Below are 21,312 nucleotides of genomic sequence, written 5' to 3'. Positions count from 1 at the left end.
TGTTGAAAAATTACAGAATTGAAATTATAAAAATTAATTCTAACTTATCTGTTAAAATGACCTAAGAATCTCAGGTTGCCAGCGGAGCTAGTTCTACCAAGCTTCCGGTGGTCCGAGTGATGGAGTTAATGCAGTGTTTAGCACACTCGGGAGTCGATCGTCGAGTCGAAAAAGGAATTCGCTAAGTGAGATATCGAGATCTGCGTTCAACACAGTTTCCTTGAAATATATTCGCTCCGCCTCTAGTTGTGCTTCAAGGTTCTCTCGGGTTTAATATCTTCATTAATATCAAGACGTTACAGAATGAGTTTAATGTCACAATTAATGCCGAGACATTATGAAGTCACCATTAATGAATTAATGTCACTATTAATATCAAGAGTCAACTTAATTCAGTATAAATCCATGTCCTAGATTTATACACATCCTGCACATCTACATTTGAGAGAGTCTCTTTCTATGCATATATTTACGACATCAATATATGTGTCATAATTTAAATTAACAATAAAATAAAATAAAAATTAATATGAGATTAAAATTTATGCATAATAATATTTTTTTACTTTCATCTCTTTATTTTATTCATATATTTTTTAATAGTTTTATATGTCATAGAAATTAGTCCAGGATCCTTTGGTCCGCAAATTACGGATCAAGGGATGATCCACTGATGTGGACCCTTGATTTGGATGAACCCCACCTATTTAAAGATGGGGTCCATCTAAATCAAAGGTCCTCATGTAATGGATCATCCCCTGATCCATAATTTACGGACCAGAGGATCTACTCACAAATTAGTAGTAGCTTTTACAGTTCGGATGAATCCAAAGAAATTTTCAATACAAGAGACGGGAGTGCTTTATTTTGTTTATATAAAAAAAAGACGTGAGGCGCCTATTTGATTTTGAAATTCATTTGTCATTAAAAAAAATAGCATTATTAAATGATCTATTTTATTTTTTAAAAAAAAACTAATGAAGTTTTCTTTTTCTTTTTTTATTAAACACCTTAATTCTATTCCGAAATTTTGGTACAATTGGGTACCAATATATAAATAAAATTTGGTATAATTTGAATATATTCAGGCAATAAAATATTACCAAAATAATAAAATATATATATTATTGAATCATTAAAGAATCCACATATGATTATATACTGTTTCTATAAAATTTAAAGTTCATAATCTATTAGCTAAAAGTGCAAATTCATAATAATTTTCTAAATTCATAATCTAAAGTTCCAGCAAGTGCATCAAGATCCAAATACCAAATCGGCAACAAATCAGTAAGCCATTAAATAAGGCAAAATCTGTGCATTAGATTCGGTACAAAGCAAGCTCGAACAAGCTCCAGAGCCGAGCACTAGCATCTAAAGTAGATTCTTAGTACAGGATGAGCTAACAACATTACTCACCATCGAAGCTGCCATTGCCAAATTTCCTCACTAAAACCAGTTGGAAGCTCCAGTCTTATGAAATGATATGTCACTGATACCAGAAGAGAAGCTTTCGCCGATTTTGTTCTTGTATCTCTACTCAAAAACTGGCATCAAGCGACTCACTCTGCCATCTGTTTGAATCCCAGGCTGAAAATGTTTGTCTTGAGGACTTGAGTTCATGGGCTCGTCGTCATTGATCTCGTTTTCATAGAACCCCATCAAGTCGCTGATCGATCTCTGTCCGTCGGAAGAAATTCCCAGACTAGAAATGTCGATGGGACTTGGATTCGTCTGGGAGCTACACGACAAAGGGAACTGGAGCTTGTTCTTCGCGTACACATCTTCCTCCTGCTTCACGGCAGCCAGCCATGCCGCGCTCTCCTTGGCCGTCATCTTGTCCTGAAGGCGCCTGGACTGCCTCACCATCCTACGGATCTTGTGGATATCAGGCAGCATATGCTTGACTACAGCAGTCAGGACGCTGACCTTCCAAGCTTTTTTCAGATCGTGGGGCTTCCTGTACGGCGGCGGGCCTCGGTCAGCGAGTGTCCCCATCTGGGGCCACCAGTCCTCTTCCCCAGTCGGCCACCAAGGCGGCGCGATTCCCTTCTCCAGGGGAAACCTTCTCTGAGGCGGATCGCAATGCGGCATGAGGGCCGACAGGAGCGAGCCCAAAGTCGTGTCTTGCAGCTCTTGCAAGATACGAGGCCCTGCCGCAGCACCGGGCTTCGCGGCGCCGCCATCTGAACCCGGAATTGCATTGTCAGCCTGATGCTTTGCGATAGCTGCAGGCCCGTTGCGGTGGAACCTGACCTTTTCCTTCCACCAGCCTCTCAAATTGTCGGATGCGCCGCTCACAGGCTTCCCCTTCTCTGTAATTATACCGTATACGAATCCTTGGGCGCGGCATGTTTCCATCATTCTGAGCATGTATCTGAGCAGGCCGTCCTGGGCGCGAGACATCTTCTTCCGTCGGGCTTGCTCGTTCTTTGCGGAGTCTCCGCCTTGCACCTTGTGCTGGTTCTGCCGTTGCTCCTTCAAGCGCTTCAGCAGCATCTCGTCTCTCCAAATTCGGCGTTCAAGCTCTTCAATGGCAGCGTGTTCATCGCCATGAATGAGATTCTTTTTGTCCACGAGAGGGATGGTTTGCGTGCAGCAATTGATTGGGAAGGCTACGCTTTCTTCCATTCGAAGCCCAGCCAACGTTGCTAGCAGAGAAGATTAAAGAAACGATTATCTCAAAATCTAAGAAAGAACCAGAGGAATTAAAACACTCCTCTTAAGTTTCTCGTTAGCAACTCTGCGTCTAGCCATTCTCTGTACTTGAACTTACAAGTTTCGACTTATGCAAGCATGATCATCTGAAACAACATGCACGAAATAGGCAACTGGGCTCAAGAACACACACAGGTGCACATGATTCATACCTTCTACACGTGACTTCACCTTGAGAACAATAATAAACATGATTGATACTTCCTAAATCATTGGTCACCACAGGGTACAACACCACATGCTCTTGAGGAATGCAACATCTTTTGCTAATTTTCCAACTTTGCAATGCCACATGAAACCAATTAAAAACATACAGGTGCTACTGATGAATTAATCTTAGTTTTTGGCAGTTTATTTTGACCTAGTAGATAGATTCTTTATCAAAAACATCCTCAGTTATGTCTGCGAATCTGGAGCCGTATGCATCAGGAAAAAAATATTTCAAAGACTTAAGAATATGTATTTCTGAAAGTAATCAATAGATTCTCTCTACTGAAGTTAATTACATTTGTATTCAGAAAGAGTAACATGTTAAAGTTAATAAACAATGAAAGTCCATTGTTTATCTAAACAAAAATGGCAAAAACATGTCCGGGGGTGATGTATCTATGCTTGGATCTCCCAGTTCCCTGGCTCCATACCCAAAAATCTAATCTTTCAACAGATCTCTCGTTAGATTCTTGAAGATTTTATAGTGCCTCTGTTCCCTTGGTTCGCTGCATGGTCTTAACATTAGTTAAGAATAGCTACAAAGTTTAGACAACCAAATCTACTTGAAGATTTTGATTACTTAAAACAATGTGCATACTTAGTTGGACTACTCTTGGGTGCTTAAAGTGCCTATGTTATCTTCTTTTTAAATTCATAGTGCTGAGAATTAGCTAGGCACCATCCATATAATCCAATAAAATGTGAAGGAAAACATTATACAGGTCACGACTAAACTACAATAACGATTAAGGGTAACGTTCATCTCATTACCGCAACATACCAGATTTAGAAACAAAAAAAAAAAGAGTACAAGATAATACACCAGCATGCTCTCTCAGTCCTACAAACCCATGGCTGAAGGAGAGCCAGGTTCATAACCGTGCACCCTGAATCGGTAGATGCAGGTATGAGCCAAGTTCCCGTGGTTGGAGGTGAAGTCGAACCTAACCATGTTAATAATGCCAGAGTTGCTTGCCTTGACGTCAAAGGTTTGTGCATTGCTCTTCTCTAGATCATAGGAGAACTCGGTTAAGGTGACAACCTGGTTGGGGTTACTCGATAGACCATGTTCGGGTGAATCAAACCAGGCAGATACACGACAATCTCTTGGGGCAGTCGATCTGTCATATGCTACACTCTGCATCAGCATATCATACATTCAGGGAGAGGCATTAAGATATGTCTCAGTGAAAACAAAAAATTTCATCGCACAATGAGGATTCTATATGAACAAAAGAACTCTATGATGAGTAATTGAATTATATTATTCAAAGCCTAAAAAAACAGGTATTGGAGAATGCTAATGAACACATTGCCAATTGTCCAGTAGGGTTCCAACTGTTTGAGCTTGCAACTCAAACAGTAGGGTTCTATTGTATTGGAGAATGCTAACGAACACATTGCTCCCTTTGTTAAGTCTAGAATTATGTTATTGTAATCAACTTTCATATCTATTGCCAGTTTTATTAATCATGTTTTGCTTAATGAGAATGTTTAGTTGTGAATGTGGTCTACTATGCTAGTGGCTTGATTTCTCATCCATTATGGGAACTCGAAGCATTGGAATGCCAAGTAAATTTCATAACTGATTGGAAACCACCTACTTTCTTTGGAAAGTCCAAAGTAGAGTTATTGTCACAAAATAACATAGTAGAACCTCATATGTGTACCAGGGTCAACGTAATTATACATGGAAGGGTTAGAAAATGTTGTGTTTAAAAATTGAACAATATTAGCATGGCAAATGGACATACATGCATGTTACTTTAGGAAAGATCAGAAAAATATAGGATAGTAATGAATGATTCATACATACATCAATATTATCATTGTGATATAGCAGTAGCACATAAGCAAGTAAACAAACAACTAATAACAAAACGCACCTTCGCGACATGCTCCAAAGTGATAGCCTCAGGAATTATCCCTGTTCTTAACCTAATCTCAACAAATCCACTGCTTCCTTGCAAAGAAAAACACTGTCCAGGTTCTCCAAAGCTCGGTGTCAGCATCTTATGTGAATTGGTACCTTTCTTAAAACCATAAGGTGTTGAGTGCCTAACTATCTTAGCCCCACCAGAAGCTAAAGCATAATCAACTCTTCCAAGCCCATCAGCTGCATGCTTTTCTATCTCTTCCTGAACAACATTCACTGCGAAAACCCTAATTTGATCCAAATCCAGATTTCTACTTCTATCGTCTACACTTTTGCTGTTCTGTAACTCGTCGACATGTTTCTCAAATTCTTCTCTTGAAATGAGACCCAATTCTTTCAACTCACCCAAAGACTTCTCCAAAGAATCAGTTATGGATTCCAACTTCTTGAACCCATCATCAAATAATGTACCTTGACTTTCAATTTGCTTAATGAATTCTTTGGTCACCATGCCAATCTCACTCCCAATTTTCTTGTCAATTGCATCTAACTGGACCTGTAACATCTTGGCAGTCTTCTTTAAAGATGTCTCAACTTCAGAAATTCTACTTTCGTACTCCAAAGCAACAAAGGGCGAATTAACATTATCACGAGTGTTGTAAGTCCATTTCCATATAGTCTGTCCCAACCACAAAAGTGAAGCAAGAAGCAGACAATTCTTGGTAAGAACACTCAGAACAGTCTGCCACTTAGGCTTTACAGGTTTTGGGGCATCTCTTCTGTGTCGTGGAGATACGTTGGATGAAGTAATCAGCCCTTTCTTCAACTTGGAATAGTCTTTCATTCTCTCAACCACAGATTCTCCTTTTATCGTATGGCTCAAATCCTTCCCATTCAAAACCCCATTTACTCCTTCAGTAAGACCATCATTGGTTGATCTCTTCTCAACAACTACCATTGTTCTCCTCCGTGTATTTGGTTTCCCATTTGTGTCTAAACTCAGAGAAGCACTGCTGTTAGAAATTGACGATGCTGCAGCCGCTCCAGCAGTGGCAGCAGACATGGCTTCGTTTTGGCACTCGTTCAATCACTCGCAAAGGAAACAAACAGCCAGAATCTCTTAAGCACAACCTAAAGATCCAAATCAAGGTACTCCATCAACAAAACTCCATTAGGCCTCTAATCCCCGGAAATTTTAGCAAGAAGATGAAAAGATAATAGTTACACATAAAAACTAAGAATCTACCACAGTGGTAAAAAGAATCGAGAAACCAAATCCAACTACAATCTTTAAGAGAAATCAAACATACAAGCGGATCAAACAAAGTTGTTCCCAGAAGCAGGAGTTCCATAACCGAACCGTCCGCAACTCGAAACCCTAACGACAAGAAATAAGCTCTCCAAGAAATCTGAACAAGCAAAACCGGGGAAAACGCGGCAAGAACATAATGTGGAACAAGGACTAACTAGGGTTTCAGAAATTATCAGGATGTCTGCTCAGCCGACCGGCGGGCGTGGTCTTCCGCAGCGACTGGGTGGTTTGTGGATCCGGCTGCGGAGCGACAATCGGGAGAGATGCCTCGTCGACGTCGCGTCCGGTTGATGTAAAAAAAAACTTTCTCCTACTCGAACCAGATACCCATGGGACTTACCCGTTTTGTGGTTCAGCGTAATCGTAGTAAAAAGGTTAATTAGGTTGCTCCTCAAATTATGTAATTTGAGAAGGGAGGTAGATCAAACTATCCGTTCATAGCCTACCGCCGTATTATAATAAAACTGTCACCCTTAATAAAAAATAAAATTAATGACTCTCGAAGCAACTCGTCTTTTTATTGGACGACGGTGGGCCCAAGGTCCTGTTTTGTTGGGTTAAAAAAATTTACTAAAATAATAAGTAATATTGTAATAAGTTTAACTAACATTGATAGTTTTAACTTTTAATGGCAAATTATAGAACCGCATAGAATATTTCAGAAATACCTAAATTTCATATCCTAGTGTTAAAATTATTAAATTACATATTCAATACCTATTTTATTCTCCTCTCATTTGTCAAATCGATTACTACGGTATAAAAATAATTTAAACATATTTTTTTATGATAAAATCTACTATTCGTAATATAATATGTCAAATTAATATTTAAAATATAAATATAATAAAAAAATAGATAAATATATAAAACTTGATTTTATATTATTTTAAATTTTCTAAAACTATCAATTCAGTTAAAATCGACTGATTAATAATAAGTAATAATGATAAATTATTATAATAAGTTTAACTAACGATAATAGTTTTAATGACAAATTATAGAATCGATAGAGAAAATTTCAGAAATAACTAAATATTAATCTTAATTTTAAAATTATTAAATTACATATTAAAATATAATTTTTTATGATAAAAAATATGTTGTTCTTATATAATATAATGTATCAAATTGATATTTAAACGTATGAATATAATTAAGGAAACTAGACGAACACATAAAATTTAATTTTATATTATTGTGATCTCTCTAGATCCATCAGTCAATTTCAACTAAAATCGATTGATAGACTTGTAGAGCTTAAAATGACACAAACTAAGTCATGTGTTCATCTAATTCTCCGCCCGAGTGGATGCACATGAGAACTAGGAAGTCGTGACTCTTAGTCCACGTGTAAATCCTCCTTGGTTAATACTTAATACCTCCAACGGATGTTATGTCTCGATTGGAAAGGAATCCCTTTGATCCGTTATAGCTATTTTATATGTTGGTGCAAAGTGCAATAATACCCCTGAGTATACTCATCTTAGGTGGCGTTTGGTTAAATGATGGGAATGACTATGGATATGACTTAATAGCAAGGTGTAATGGAAATAAAACTCACCTAGTTATATACATTTGATTAATTCCCATAAATCTAAAAATCATTTCTAAATTATCATTTCCAATCTCACAATTCAAACACAATCTTAATTTTTATGATTGCTCTAGCCGCTGCCAATACCTTAATCCATGTAATAACTTTATTGTAGCGCTACATGCATTAATATGTAGAATTTTCACATCTCAACTTAGTCTGCCACCACCACTCATCAAATTGTGTACCTATACATTAGGAAAACATGTGATTCTAGAGTAATGTTACTTTAGCCCTAATTCATGTGACGAGTGTTTGGACAGATGGGCTAAGACTATTTTAGGAGATATTGGTACTTACATTTGAATAAAAAATTTAAATGACACTTTCATTTAAACAATAAAATCTTCAAAAAAAAAATATTAATCTTATATTTTTATTGGATGGATCCTTAATTAAATAGTAATGATATTATTAGTTTATTACCATATATAGAAAAATTTCCTAATTTACTATACAGACATTCTCTTAAGATGGCGAAGCATGCTGATCTTCGTCAATTTATTCCAAAATTTTTACGGCTTCTTCACTGTCGACTGTGCCACTGTTGATAGCCGAAATTCGAAATTTCCTAATTTTTACGGCTTCGAAATTTTTACGGCTTTTTCCTCAAAACTGGTCCAAACACTTTTAGATGCCAACTACTTAATATTATACTAATTTTAGTTTAAACTATAAATGTTCTAACAAGTTTTTTAAACGGTGTTAATCAATATTAAAATAATTGTAATTAAAATTATTTAAAGTATTTTAATATATTATAGTAAATTTAGTTATATTATAATAATTATGAAATAATAATATATTTCAAATGAAAGAGTAGCGTGAAATATCCTTTAGAGCATCCACAATGCTCTAACGTTATAACACCTTCCATCCCATCAAAAAATATGGGGTTCACTGTCACATACTCGTTATAACAACATTCTTTTTTCACCCACAACCCTTTTAACGTTAATACTCATTATTCATAGGTCCCACCATCCACTCACTCATTTTAACATTATAGCATATTAAATAAATATGTTTTATATATGTTTTAAAATATTTAAATTATTATTAATATTTTAAATAATAATCTTACGTTTGTTCAAAAAAAAAAACGTTTAATAATATTATTTTATTATTAATTATAATAAAATATTTTAAATTATTATTATTATTTTCCAAAAATAATATTAATTTTTAAAATATATTTATTAAATAAAATAGATGTTTGTGAGAAAACGAAATTACAATGTTAGGAAAATAAAATTATAAAGTTGGAAAAACGAAATTACAACTAAACACCTAAAATTATAAAGTTTGGAAAACGAAATTACAACTGAACACCTAAAATTATAAAGTTGGGAAAACGAAATTACAACTTAACACCTAAAATTATAAAGTTGGGAAAACAAAATTACACCTAAAATTACAAAGTTGGGAAAATAAAATTTATTTTAAATATTAATTCACGAATTGTTGTTGTATTGCCCCCAGATATGCTCAACTAAGTCGGCGCGAAGTTGGTGATGAACTTGAGTGTCACGTAGCTCAGAATTTGTTCGAAGATAATCTTGAAATCCTCAGTTTGAGCCATGGATAGGTTGTGCGGGTTCGTCCCCTTCTTCGTTGTACCAATTTGTCACGTGACCTCCCTCATCCTCAACAATCATATTATGCAAAATAATGCATGTTAACATGATTTGTTTTAACTTTTTCCTATACCAATACCGAGCTGGACCTCTGACAATCGCCCATCGAGATTGGAGCACCCCAAATGCCCGTTCAACATCTTTTCTTGCAGACTCCTGTCTTTCCTTAAACAACTTCCTCTTGGGATCCTCCGGGCAAGGAAAAGCCTTAACAAAAGTAGCCCACTCGGGATATATTCCATCTGTTAGATAATAGCCCTTCGTATATACAGTGTCGTTCACCGTAAAATTAATCTCCGGCATATTTCCTTGCAAGACGTCGTTGAATATGGGAGATTCATATAACACGTTAATATCATTACGTGAACCGCGCGACCCCAAAAAATGCATGTCATATCCACAAGTCATGCGACGTGACTGCTTCAAGTATGATTGTTGGTGACTCATGTCCCCTTATAAATTGACCTTTCCAAGTAACTGGACAATTTTTCCATTTCCAGTGCATACAATCAAGGCTACCTAACATGCCAGGAAAGCCATGTCTCTCATCATGCATTCGCAGAAGATGTTGAACATCATCAGCATTTGGCCTTCTCAAGTACCTATCACCAAATATTTCAACAACGTATTCGCAGAACTTGAAAAGGCACCTGATGGCAGTTGATTCACCCATACGTAGGTACTCGTCAAGATGATCGACGGGGACTCCGTAAGCCAGTTGGCGAATCACAGCGGTGCATTTTTGTAGTGGTGATAACCCTTTTCTTCGTACAGCATCGTCCCTTTGTTGAAAAAATGTTGAATGATTCTCTAATGCATTCACTATGCGGAGGAATAACTCTCTTCGCATTCGAAATCGTCTTCAAAATATTTCATCGTGATACATCGGGGTTATAGAGAAATAATCATTGACGAGTCTCTTATGCCCGGCTTCACAATTTCTTTGGACGAACCTTCTTCTGCGCATGTCCCTCCTCTGATATGCTTCCATAAGTTGTTGATGTTGTTGAAGAACCAATAACATCAGTTCTTCACCCGGATCATAAGCGTGCTCATCGATTTCAACATGGACTTCGTCTTCGCTTGTCGAGCTGGAACTTGAGCTAGAGCTGCTTGTAGAATGAGACATTTTTGGAGGAAACACGTTTTAGTATATGTGTTTGAGAAATAGTATGATGGTATATATATATTGTTTTTCTCATGCAACGGCTAGTTTGCAATGACTAGTATGCAACGTCGGGTTGCAACGACTAATTTGCAACAGTAAGTTTCCAATGGCTAGTTGTAATGCTTAGTTTGCAACGGCTAGTTTCCAACGGCTAGTTGTAACAATTAGTTTGCAACGGCTAATTGTAACAGCTAGTTTCCAACCACTTGTTTATAACGACTATTTTACAAAATTATAATAATTAAAAATCACATTAATTGAAATGAGAAATACAATAATTAAAAATTACAATCACTCGAAAATATAATAATACTAGAAAATGAACGTTAAGTAAATAATTCAGATATTCCATCTTGACCTAATATCCTTGCATAGACATTCATGTATGATAAGCTGCTCCTTTGTCATCTGTGAGGTGTCTTTGTTCAATATTTCGTACTCCTTCAACTTCAAGCGACGATTATTAGCTTCAGATTTGGACAATGCAGCTTTTGCCTTAATCTCCTCTACTTCGAGTTGTTTTTGTTTCAAATCGACTTCGGACTTCTTCACGCTTGTGTACTCAGTGAACTTTGTGATAATATTGTTGTAGTTTACTGTCAGATCCTCCATGGTCGATTTTACTTTGTCTTTTCCCTTTCTTTTTGCTGCCTTTTGCCCCATTGGACGAGTATCTTCATAATCCAGGTCTATACTCACATCTTAGTTGGAGGAGGTGTTGCTTGCTCCCGACTCTGAGGTCCTCGTCTTCTTTGTGGCCACAAAGTGATCAGCGGACTGTGGAGTAAACATTGGACGGTCTTTGACAATTCTCCACACATGTTCGAGATTGAATGCAACACCATTGTTTTCGGATAGATATTTTTCGTACGCAAACCTCAATATATCTTCATCACTGTGACCACTTCGATATGAACTATAAATATTATTGTAATTTACGTTGAATCAATATACCTTTTTTGGATTGTATTGTGCCAATGTGACCGTATAACATTTGCACTTCTGGTGTTTGAACCTAGGGGAAGATTCTCATTGTAGTAGCTTGCAACCCGTCCCCAAAAAACATCCGCCTTTTGATCATTGCTGATTATTGGATCATCACTGATAGTGACAAAACTTCTCGCTAAGACCTCGTCTTCAACCTTTGTCCAACTTGAACGCTTTCTTGTACCCTCAGCATTTGAAACCATCTTTTCTAAATTGACCACCTCAATTGGGGATTCACGGTTGAAAAGTTGAGTCTCCGGGACAAAAGTCGGAGTTGTAGGTTCATTCGACATCGAAAAAGTGAAAGACATACCAGTTGTGTGCGGGGTACCATATCCATGAACAACCGACAGCGTGAAATATGGATGACTCATGTTTTGCCAATATTCAGCTGGAAGCGATTGATATGGACCTCGAGGGGCATAATTCAGATGATTCATAGAATTTCCAAAACCTTGGACATTTTGAAGATTTTGTGGAGGAAACGACATATTGGGAAATGGATGTGGGTATTGATAATTTGGTGGAATTTGTGGATTTTGGGAAGATGAATATTCTTGCGACATGTTTGTATAATTCAAGAAATTTGTAAAAAATGCCCTATTATTTTTATCCATTTTGGATAGAAAATAAGATGGTAGGAACTTGAAAAAATAGATGGGGAGAGAATTTAGAGAGTAAAATTGAAAGAGTAGTGAGTGGGAATGAAAATATGTGCATATATGGATGGATATTTATAGTCGAATTTTCAAACTAGTCGTTAACTAGCCGTTAAAAAGTAACCGTTAAATAACTAACCATTATTTAATTTTTAATTTTAAAATATAAATATGTTATTTAAAAAAATCATTATTTAAAACCTTATATTTAAAAAAGTCGTTGCATGTGTCGTTGGTAAAAAAAAAAAAAATTAACAAGCCGTTGCATGTGTCGTTGGTAATAAAAAATTAAAAAAAAAGTTTTGCACATGGGGTGGGCCCGTCCTGGCCCACCCCACAAACACTTGAACGCGTTCAAGCTTTTGAACGTCACGTTGGCATCCTGCAACGCGACGTTAATGCACAGTAGCATTATAACGCGGCGTTTAACACCGCATTGCAGATGCTCTTATAACAATAACAAAAATAAAGAAATTTTTCCCGGCCCCACCAATAAAAATTATTTTAAATTTAATTTCCAATAAATTATACACGTCAATTGCACCGCAAAAGGTTAGGTTGTTGTGACGAGTCTGGATCAATTTACCCTGTGAATCATTCTCTTAGGCCAAAAGTGAAGTTGTCACCTTAACAATTATTTCCGAATGATTCCACGTAATATTTTAGAAAGAAATAAATCATAGAAAGGAATTCAAAATAAGGATTGATTGGATGATGATGGACCATCTTTAAGATGGGTTAAAATAGAAAAGACCAGTTGATGGAGGTTAAAATTAAGATGCATAAAGAGATGCGATCCATATATAGATCAAATAAAGTTGATCGAATGGGCTAGTAAGGTTATATGGATGGCATGTCCGAGTGGACGAGCAGTACATGTCCCGACCCACAGTCTCTGTCAGATGGGCGACATGTCCGATCGGGTGAAAGATAACCCTCTAATAATGGAAAAGCAGAGTGAAGGGGATAACTCTGTTCAGCTAGTAGATTACAATCGAGTGACATCCGGTCAGCCTATAGTGGGTCCCACTTGCATATCTCATCGTACCATTTTTGATGTTTGTGCCACTAATAACAGAGCATGTCCAGCAATCAGACTGTACTTTAGAAGCTTCCAGCCTATCACGTCAGGGATTTGTATGCTCGCTTAGGAAAATGTGTCAGAGATATTTTTTTTACTTGTCTTTTCTTAGGATATTTTGAAAAATGTGTATACATTTGAGGTGCATGCACATATACTACAGTGATACTATAAAAGGGGGTTCCCATCTACAGACGAAGATATGCGTTACTTTGTTATTCTACACGTTCTTTGCTACAACATTTTTACTATTTTCTACAAGATTGAGGGTTGACTTGAACATTAGAGGGTCAACGCCGAAAACCCCTTCTTGGCCCAACGCTAACGAATCTTGTCTTGTAGGATAGCGTGAAGTCCTCGCCTAGTCAGCCGTAGAGCGCTAGCCACATCCCTAGCCAATCATCTTCTCCGCTTTTGGATAGGATCATATTTGACGTCATTTGTGAGAACTTCATCTGTAGCTGTAACGTGAGGATGGAAGACGCTGGACAACTCGCCACTGTGACACTAACTCAAGAAGACTTAGAAATACGGATAAGCGCTCGAGCTACAAAAATGATACAACAACAGCAAGAAGCAGCATTTGACTGCCGAGGGCTGAACGACCCGACAATATCAGGACAAGTCAACAAGCTGACCCAAGAGGCTGAGCGAAAGCCCCCACCAGTCGAAAGCCGAACAATAGACCGATTGGAGCATTTGGGGACGCTCTGAACACGTCAATCCCCTACCACCGCGCATTATTTCGCACGCCCCTGGAAGAGCAAGGCCAAGCGAAAAGGACACAAGGGTCTTCTTCAAAGGACACACTTGTTGCCTCTTACGACGCTAGATCAACGGCTTACCAAAGGTGACTGACTCTGACGTAATCGTGATCAGAGCCATAGAGGGGCGCTCGAGCTGCAACTCGCCAGAGTTGGCGGTTGCATCACTGGCTACCGCCCGATTTCCCCCTGCTTCACCGATCGGCTATTTAGAATGCTCGACTGGCAACAGATTGCGACTCTTCAACTTGGCTACTCCTTTAGCGTTAATCTCCGCATCGGTAAGCTTACTCTTGCCACTCAACATCGCCCTGATCATGATTTGAGCTGCAAAAAAGAAAGAGAAATAAGTTATATTCAAAGATGATAGGAAGAAAAATGACATACCTAGAGGGGTGGGAAGCCGTGTTCAGATAGGGCTTAGTCCGAACACATACAAGACTCTCTACAATAGCAGCCTGTGTATATGGTACTTTTGACTGACCAGACTCTGCTTGGAGGTAAGTCGGCTCACCTCGGTACCTCCCTAGTGGGGGAGGTTTCAACAGTTCTATCTGCCAACCGGTCGAAAAGACAGGCCGGTCGAGTAGACAGACGAAGAAGTAATACTCTTTTCGGTGCTTATTTGAAGTGGATATTTTGTCAAAATAAACAACACCCACCCAAGTTTGAAAAAGGAAGATGCTCAGCTCATAAAGCTTGAGGTAGTAGAACTAGTGGAAAAGGCGGGGCAAAAGGGAAATGTCATACACACATAATATTATCACCACCGCGCACAATAATCTAAATGAATTAGGTATCAACTGGTGTAGGGGAATGTGGAAATACTGACAAACTTCACATAAGAAGGGATGTATGGGAAAGAGCATACCAACATAAAATTGATCTTTGAAAGGGAGAAAGCCGTCTGGAGACGTATGAGGGCGAGTATAGGCAGAGAGAATGACAATTTGGAAATCGTTGAGAAAATGATAGGTTAGTTTCATTTGGTTGACCTCATCATTGTTAAAATTCGACTTGGTGGAGGTATATCACAGCCTAGGGATAGTAGGGGTGGAGAAGGAGAATGTACCATAGAATAAAGGTCGGAAATCAAAGATCAAAAGGGGGAAAGGAGAAGGAGCTTACTAGGAAAGGATCGCTAGCGATGAGCAAAAGCAAAAAGCGAGAAGACAAAGGCGGCATAGTGAACAGAAAAGAGAGAATGAAGGGTTTAAAAACCTTGGGGATGACTGCCCTAAGTCGTCCGATTTAGTGCTTTAGAAAACGAGACTTAATCTTGGTCGTTAAATTCGAAAAGGCATCCGTCGCATCAGATCCTAACAGTCGCCTGTCACATCACACATGTTGTGGTAGCGGGTGGTGACACGTGGCACCCAACTACAAGAGGCATTAATGTGGAGTGAGAGAGTATAATTAAAAGGCATGGGTGGCGTGCTTTGTATTAATGGCTAGGAATTTGAGCGGTTTTTGAAAAATTAGGGTGACGTCAACATCCATTAGAAGACACTGAATGATGGCGGTGGCTCGGAGAAGGAGATCAAAAAGAAGTTGGCAAATAGACAAGTGCTAAATGTGTTAACCCTGAGCGGTATCAACCCCGGAGTATGTGTGGCCACTTGGAAAAGAGATCGGAGAGGAGTTTAAAATGACTAAGTGTCGCCCATGTTAGATCCGAGCGGCACCAACCTAGGAGTATGAATGGCTGATTGGGAGAATAATAAAAAAAAAAAAGTTAAAAAGCGACCAGGGGTTAGCAGTGACGAAGCCGAGCAACATCAACCTCGGAATATGAATAGCCGAGCTGCGACTCTAAACCCTAGCACGTCCAGTCGAGAAGAAGCCCCCTTCGGGGAGAGCAAAGAGGATAATGATTCTCATAGCCGAGCGGCGACTCTAAAACCTAGAACACTCGATCGAGAAACAAGAGTTCCAGAACATACTAATTGTGCAATTAGTCAGACTTGCAACCTCCTTCGACTAGACTTAAGAGGAAGATCTGTGATACGGTGATAAAGAGGGGTCCACCAAAGATGGATCAAAGCAAGGAAGACCAGCTGACGTGGAGGTCAAAGTCAAGGTGGGTAAAGGAACACAGTCCAAGGATCATGAGAAGTTGACCCAACGGGGCAGTAAAGTCGAACAGATGACATGTCCGAGCATACGAGCAGTACATCCCCTGACCCCCCGTCCCTGTTGGGCGGGCGACATGTTCGGCCAGGTGAAAGGCAACCCTCCAACAACGGAAAAGTCGAGTGAAGGGAGATAGCTCTGTTCAACACAACCAAGCTAGTAGGTCCCAACCAAGCGGCATCCGATTAACCTATAGTGGAATCCACCCGCATATCTCATCGTACCCTTTTAGAGGTTTGTACCACTGACAACATAGCATATCCAGCAGCCACATTGTACTTTAGAAGCTTTCAACCTGTCACATCAGATATTTGCATACTCGTTTAGGAAAAGGTGTTAGGGATAATTTTTTACGTATCTTTTCCTAGGATGTCTTGGAAAATGTGCACATGCTTTGAGGTGTGTGCACCGATACTACAATAATACTATAAAAGAGGTTCTCATCTATATACGAAAATATGTGTTTTTCTATTATTCTACGCGTTCTTTGCTATAGTATTTCTACTATTTTCTACAAGATTAAGGGTCGACTTAAGCGTTGCCAACGCCAAAAAGTATTTTATGGACCGGTGCTAACCATTCTTATCTTACAAGATATGAAAATAGTATGAAGTCCTCGCCCAATTAATTACATATTCATATTTTTTAGTTTGATTTTGATATACTGCGCGACGCGCAGTATATCATGATTTTTTTTTTATTAAAAAAATAAATAAAATATATTAATTTTGATTAAATAAATAAATAAAATATATTTTTTACGATTTTATTGGTAGGGTTCAAGCATCCTAATTGGGATATAATTTTTCAGTTAATTTTTTTTAAGATTTTACCTTTAGGGTTTAGATTTTCCAATTGGATTATAGTATTTAGTTAAAAAATAAATAAAAATAAAATAAATTTAAGTATTTATGGAGTATTGTAATATGTTAAGGGGATATCGTAACGTATTAGCTACTTATATAAAGAAATATTATAAAGAAATATTATTATTTTTAATTAAAATGTCGATGTTTTGTTATTTTTTTTTAATTTTGAATTAAAAAATAATTAATTTTTTTTTAAAGATTTTATTTCTAGGGTTCAGACTTTGGGTTATAGTATCAAAACTATTTTTTTTTTAAATTTTACCTCTAGGGTTCAGGCTTTGGGTTATAGTATCAAAGTTATTTTTTTTTTAGATTTTACCTCTAGGGTTCAAACTTTGGGTTATAGTATCAAAGCTATTTTTTTTAGATTTTACCTCTAGGGTTCAGGTTTTCCAATTAGATTATAGTGTTTGGTTTTAAAAAAAAATAAAATAAAATTAGTTTAAGTATTTATTGAATATTGTAATATATGTTGAGAGGATATATTAATATATTAAAAATTTATATAAGAAAATGTAATTTTTTTAATTAATTTTTTTAATTTAAAATATTAAAAAAATATATAAAAAAAGTTATTAATTGATCTCGATGTGCACAGTTACATACTGTGCATGTCATGCGAGATCAAAACTCTTTTTAGTTAACCATTTTCTATAGCATCTCGACTTTTGGATTATGTTTGACGCTACTTGTATTAAAATTGTGTTGACCATAACATGTCATTGTAGCCGACAATTAGGATCAGATATATTATAAACACAATTTGGCCTAAGCATTTCAAAAGGAATCAAATCAGACACACAAATGTTTATCTATATATATTAGTAAATATATGGTTAATAAAATCTCCATGACAAGATCCCCTGAAATTGTCATTCTAGATTGGAGAATCTACAAAAGTCAACACTGATAGGCAAGGCTTACTCATCACAAGAGTGACATGCAGTGGGGACCCAGACACCTGAAAGTCAACAGAACCATTGCATGCCTTGTTTCTTTCTTCCGGTAAAATACTCTTTAAATAAATTGTGAAACAGTCAACACGAAACGGGGCCCATCCACGACGTATTTTGACGGTGAACTTAAACTCTCCTCCGATCACGAATTATTTTTCATATTTTAAACCAAACCGCTCCGACACAAACCGCGGTTGTTTGTCTCGATTTACGTGACACCACGTGTTCCGATGAACGCGCTTTCTCCGCATGGACTATTAATGCACCCCTCCATTTCGACCTCAACTCACTCTACCCTCTCGCCGCCGCCACCGCATGGCGTGGATCGCCGAAGCCTTCTCCGGCGACGCCGAAGCCCTCGCCCGCGCGTTCCCCGGGTCCCTATCCTCCGGATCCTCGCCTTCCTCCGCCGCCCTCCTCCGGCGGAACCGCAGCGCGGCCGCCTCGGGGAGAATCGCCAAGGCCAAGAGGAAGCCGCGCGGAGGGGCCGCGGCGAACCGATCGCCGGTCACCTACATCAGCGCTGACCCCGCCAACTTCCTGGAATTGGTGCAGCGTGTTACCGGCGCCGAGGGGCTCGAGCTGTCCGCTTCGCCGGCGCCCGTGCCGCCGCCGCAGCAAATCCGACTGCCGACGCTCGACACGTCGGAGCTGTTCCTGGACCAGCTCGACGGGGGAGCGTTCGGGCTGCCGACGGTGTCGTCGGACTTCGACTCGCTGTTGCCGGTTTTCCCGATGCCCGAGTCTTGGAGTGTCATGTGACCTGTAAAAGCTTCTGAAATAAAGCTGATAACAGTTCCTGAGTCCCTTCTTCTTTCCTTTCCCACGTATTTTTCTCCTCATTTTCATCTTGAATTGATTCTAATGCAATCCATTATAATCTTGTTTGCTCTTCGTCTTCGTTCATAGTTCAGAAGCTTATATTGTCTCTACTAAATCTACTATCTTTGTAATTATTTGCGGGTTTACGACTACTTCAGCAATAAAACGTTACTTCATTAAGCAGACAAAGAAACGAAGCACGATACGTTTCAGGCAGTCTTTTACTATGACAAATAACAGGAAAATGAAGTGGAAATGATGAACAGCCCCAAACCTGACATCTCCATTGTCATTGATTACACAGTCTTGAGCTTCTTCATCTTCGACGGCGGCCAACGCCCCTTCTTCCTCATCCTTCGCTTCCGTAAAAGCCTCTTCTTTCGAAGCCTAATCTTTTTGGCGAGCTTCATCCTCAACTTCTGCTCGATCGAGTTTCATTTGCAGCTTCTGACTCCAAAGGGAAATTCTCGACTGATACAGTCGATTGTTCCATTTATGTGGGGGATTGTTGGATATAAGAGTTTTGAATAGAGAAAGGTGGAAGAAGAAATAGATTCCATTGTTAATGAGACTTTAGTTCCACATTGAGAGTTTTAAAGAAAATAGGTTGGTTTATATTGATTCACATGCATTAAGAACATGAGCAAATGCATGGGAAGAGACTTTCTTTTACACGTGGGTGCACAAGGGGGTGCAAATTTAGGGTTCGGATGAACCATATTGACTCGTGTGCAGACATGACCTGTGTGCGCCCAATGTTGGATTGGTTAGGGCAAAATTTGTCCAAGCGGAACAACCGACGTTTTGTCATGTAAATCTTTTTTGCTGCTTGTATAACGGATGCATTAAAGAAAGAGTAATGCAACCGAGTAAAACGTTGGTGTTACATAGCTAGTAAATAAGGATAATTAAACGATCATTAACACTGTCATTGGTTTGAGCTCCTATATAATGAGGCTGCGACAACAGGTAAAGGTTACGCACATAGAAAAACAACAGAAGCTGAGACCTATGTTCCCTCCTCCTTTGTCGTGCATATTTTGCTCGGCGGAGTGCCGGTGATAAATCGAGTACCACTCAGCTCGTCGTGACTACCAGTGCTTGGTGGAATCACGGTTCACCATTGTATCCTGGAAACAAACGTCTCGAAAAAACCTCGAAGCACAGTTAGAGGTGGGGCAAATCTGTTTCAAGGAAACTGCGTTTATCCAAGCCTGGGTTCGCTCAACTCTAGATCGATCGCTTCGCTCAGCTGTTCGCCCGTCTGATCGATCAGAAGCGTGCTTGTTTGGTTGCTTTCTAGTTTTCGCCCGACCGGCCTCCAGTTCGCTCAACCTCTTCGCCCAGCCGGCCTTCGACTCGCTCGGCCTCTTCGCTCGCCCGACCTCCAGTTCACCCTTTCGCTCGGTTTGTCGATTTGTTGCTCTGCCCAATTGACCACTTGGCTGCTTTGCTCGATCTATCTGCCTGACCGACCTTGATCTCTCTCGGCACTTGATCGCCAAGCTCGCTCGGCTAAGCTGCCCGACCGACCTTCAACTCGTTCGGTCTCTCTGCTCACCCGACCGCTTGTAAGCTCGCTTGGTCACTACGCTCGGTCAGTCTCAAGCTTGCTCGGGAGCTAGCCCGCTCGACCACTGTGCAACCTTCGTTAGGTACTTGGCAGACACCAGTCCCTGCTGATAGCTTGAGATTATCAGCTCAGGTCATATCGACAGATAAGTTAAATTTGATTTCGTGTAATTTAAATTCGACAAACTCCCCAAAATCTCCAGCAACAAATTATTTTGTCTAACAATTACATGATGTTGTAATCCAAATTATAAAACTTTATTATCTTTTATAATTCATATTACATAAACAGACAAGTTACAGTTTTAATCTTGATTACATTGTAAGATAAATTACATTTTACCAAACGTAGCCTAAAATGCAATCGAATATTGCGTAAATAAAATCAATACAAGTCGAATCAAGGAACAAAAACAATACAGAAAAACTTTAGCGAACAAAAAACAGCATTTTGAACAAGTGATAGAGATCTTATGCGAAAACAAAGAGCAAATCTGCACAAATTATCACAGCAAAAAAAAAAAAGAAGAAAATACCAGAGACGGAAGGCTGCCAAATGTTCGTAGAAATTCCTCAAAGAGGAATAAGTGCAGTAGCCAACGATTCAGATGGGGTTCAATGCTTAAGCATAGAAATCATGCGACTTAGATTAAAAAAAAACAAAAGGCGGAAAGCTTACTTACATGGAAGAGGCGAAATAGAATGAGTTGCAGCAGAGGGACATAGAGGAGCGGAGAGGCATAGCCACTTCCAAGTGGATTGGCCGCGAGGATAATAAGAACACTCTTCCAAGTGCCCGATGCGAGTCGATTTAGCAGTGCGATCCGGATCCAATTCAACTAAAATAACTGACATAATCGAACAATGAACTCACTTTCATGGTACGGGGTTACCGGGCCGGGCACTAGCCCGTTAGCCGATTTACCTGTTCACGGGTCCACCTCGACGTCC

At 38.9% G+C, this 21,312-nt stretch overlaps 3 protein-coding genes and 1 pseudogene across 4 annotated transcripts; all 4 read right to left on the bottom strand.

The window, feature by feature from the left end:
• Positions 1–1,313: 1,313 nt before the first annotated feature.
• Positions 1,314–3,536, bottom strand: LOC121967884 (protein ETHYLENE-INSENSITIVE 3-like 1a). Its single transcript, XM_042518394.1, has one exon. The coding sequence runs from the start codon at positions 2,629–2,631 to the stop codon at positions 1,537–1,539; it is 1,095 nt and encodes a 364-aa protein (XP_042374328.1). The 5' UTR covers positions 2,632–3,536; the 3' UTR covers positions 1,314–1,536.
• A 138-nt stretch (positions 3,537–3,674) lies between these two features.
• Positions 3,675–6,472, bottom strand: LOC121967883 (SUN domain-containing protein 1-like). 2 transcript variants are annotated; one of them, XM_042518393.1, is made up of 4 exons: positions 6,272–6,472; positions 6,115–6,182; positions 4,815–5,935; positions 3,675–4,066 (listed from the first exon to the last, which is right to left on the bottom strand). In XM_042518393.1, the coding sequence occupies exons 3-4, from the start codon at positions 5,865–5,867 to the stop codon at positions 3,770–3,772; spliced, it is 1,350 nt and encodes a 449-aa protein (XP_042374327.1). In that variant the 5' UTR covers positions 5,868–5,935; positions 6,115–6,182; positions 6,272–6,472; the 3' UTR covers positions 3,675–3,769. The 2 variants fall into 2 exon arrangements, with proteins under 2 accessions (XP_042374327.1, XP_042374326.1); XM_042518392.1 differs by lacking the exon at positions 6,115–6,182.
• Positions 6,473–9,281: 2,809 nt separating this feature from the next.
• Positions 9,282–10,200, bottom strand: LOC122055273 (annotated as a pseudogene).
• Positions 10,201–11,220: 1,020 nt separating this feature from the next.
• On the bottom strand, positions 11,221–11,996 carry LOC122055272 (glutathione S-transferase T3-like). Its single transcript, XM_042616638.1, has 2 exons — positions 11,473–11,996; positions 11,221–11,422 (listed from the first exon to the last, which is right to left on the bottom strand). Exons 1-2 carry the CDS (start codon positions 11,994–11,996, stop codon positions 11,221–11,223), a joined length of 726 nt encoding a protein of 241 aa, XP_042472572.1.
• Between the last annotated feature and the right edge of the window lie 9,316 nt (positions 11,997–21,312).

This window comes from Zingiber officinale, chromosome 3B, assembly GCF_018446385.1.
Source record: "Zingiber officinale cultivar Zhangliang chromosome 3B, Zo_v1.1, whole genome shotgun sequence".
Taxonomy (NCBI): domain Eukaryota; kingdom Viridiplantae; phylum Streptophyta; class Magnoliopsida; order Zingiberales; family Zingiberaceae; genus Zingiber; species Zingiber officinale.
The sequence above is the reverse complement of the archived record's forward strand: the minus strand, read 5'-3'. Positions and strand labels throughout refer to the sequence as shown.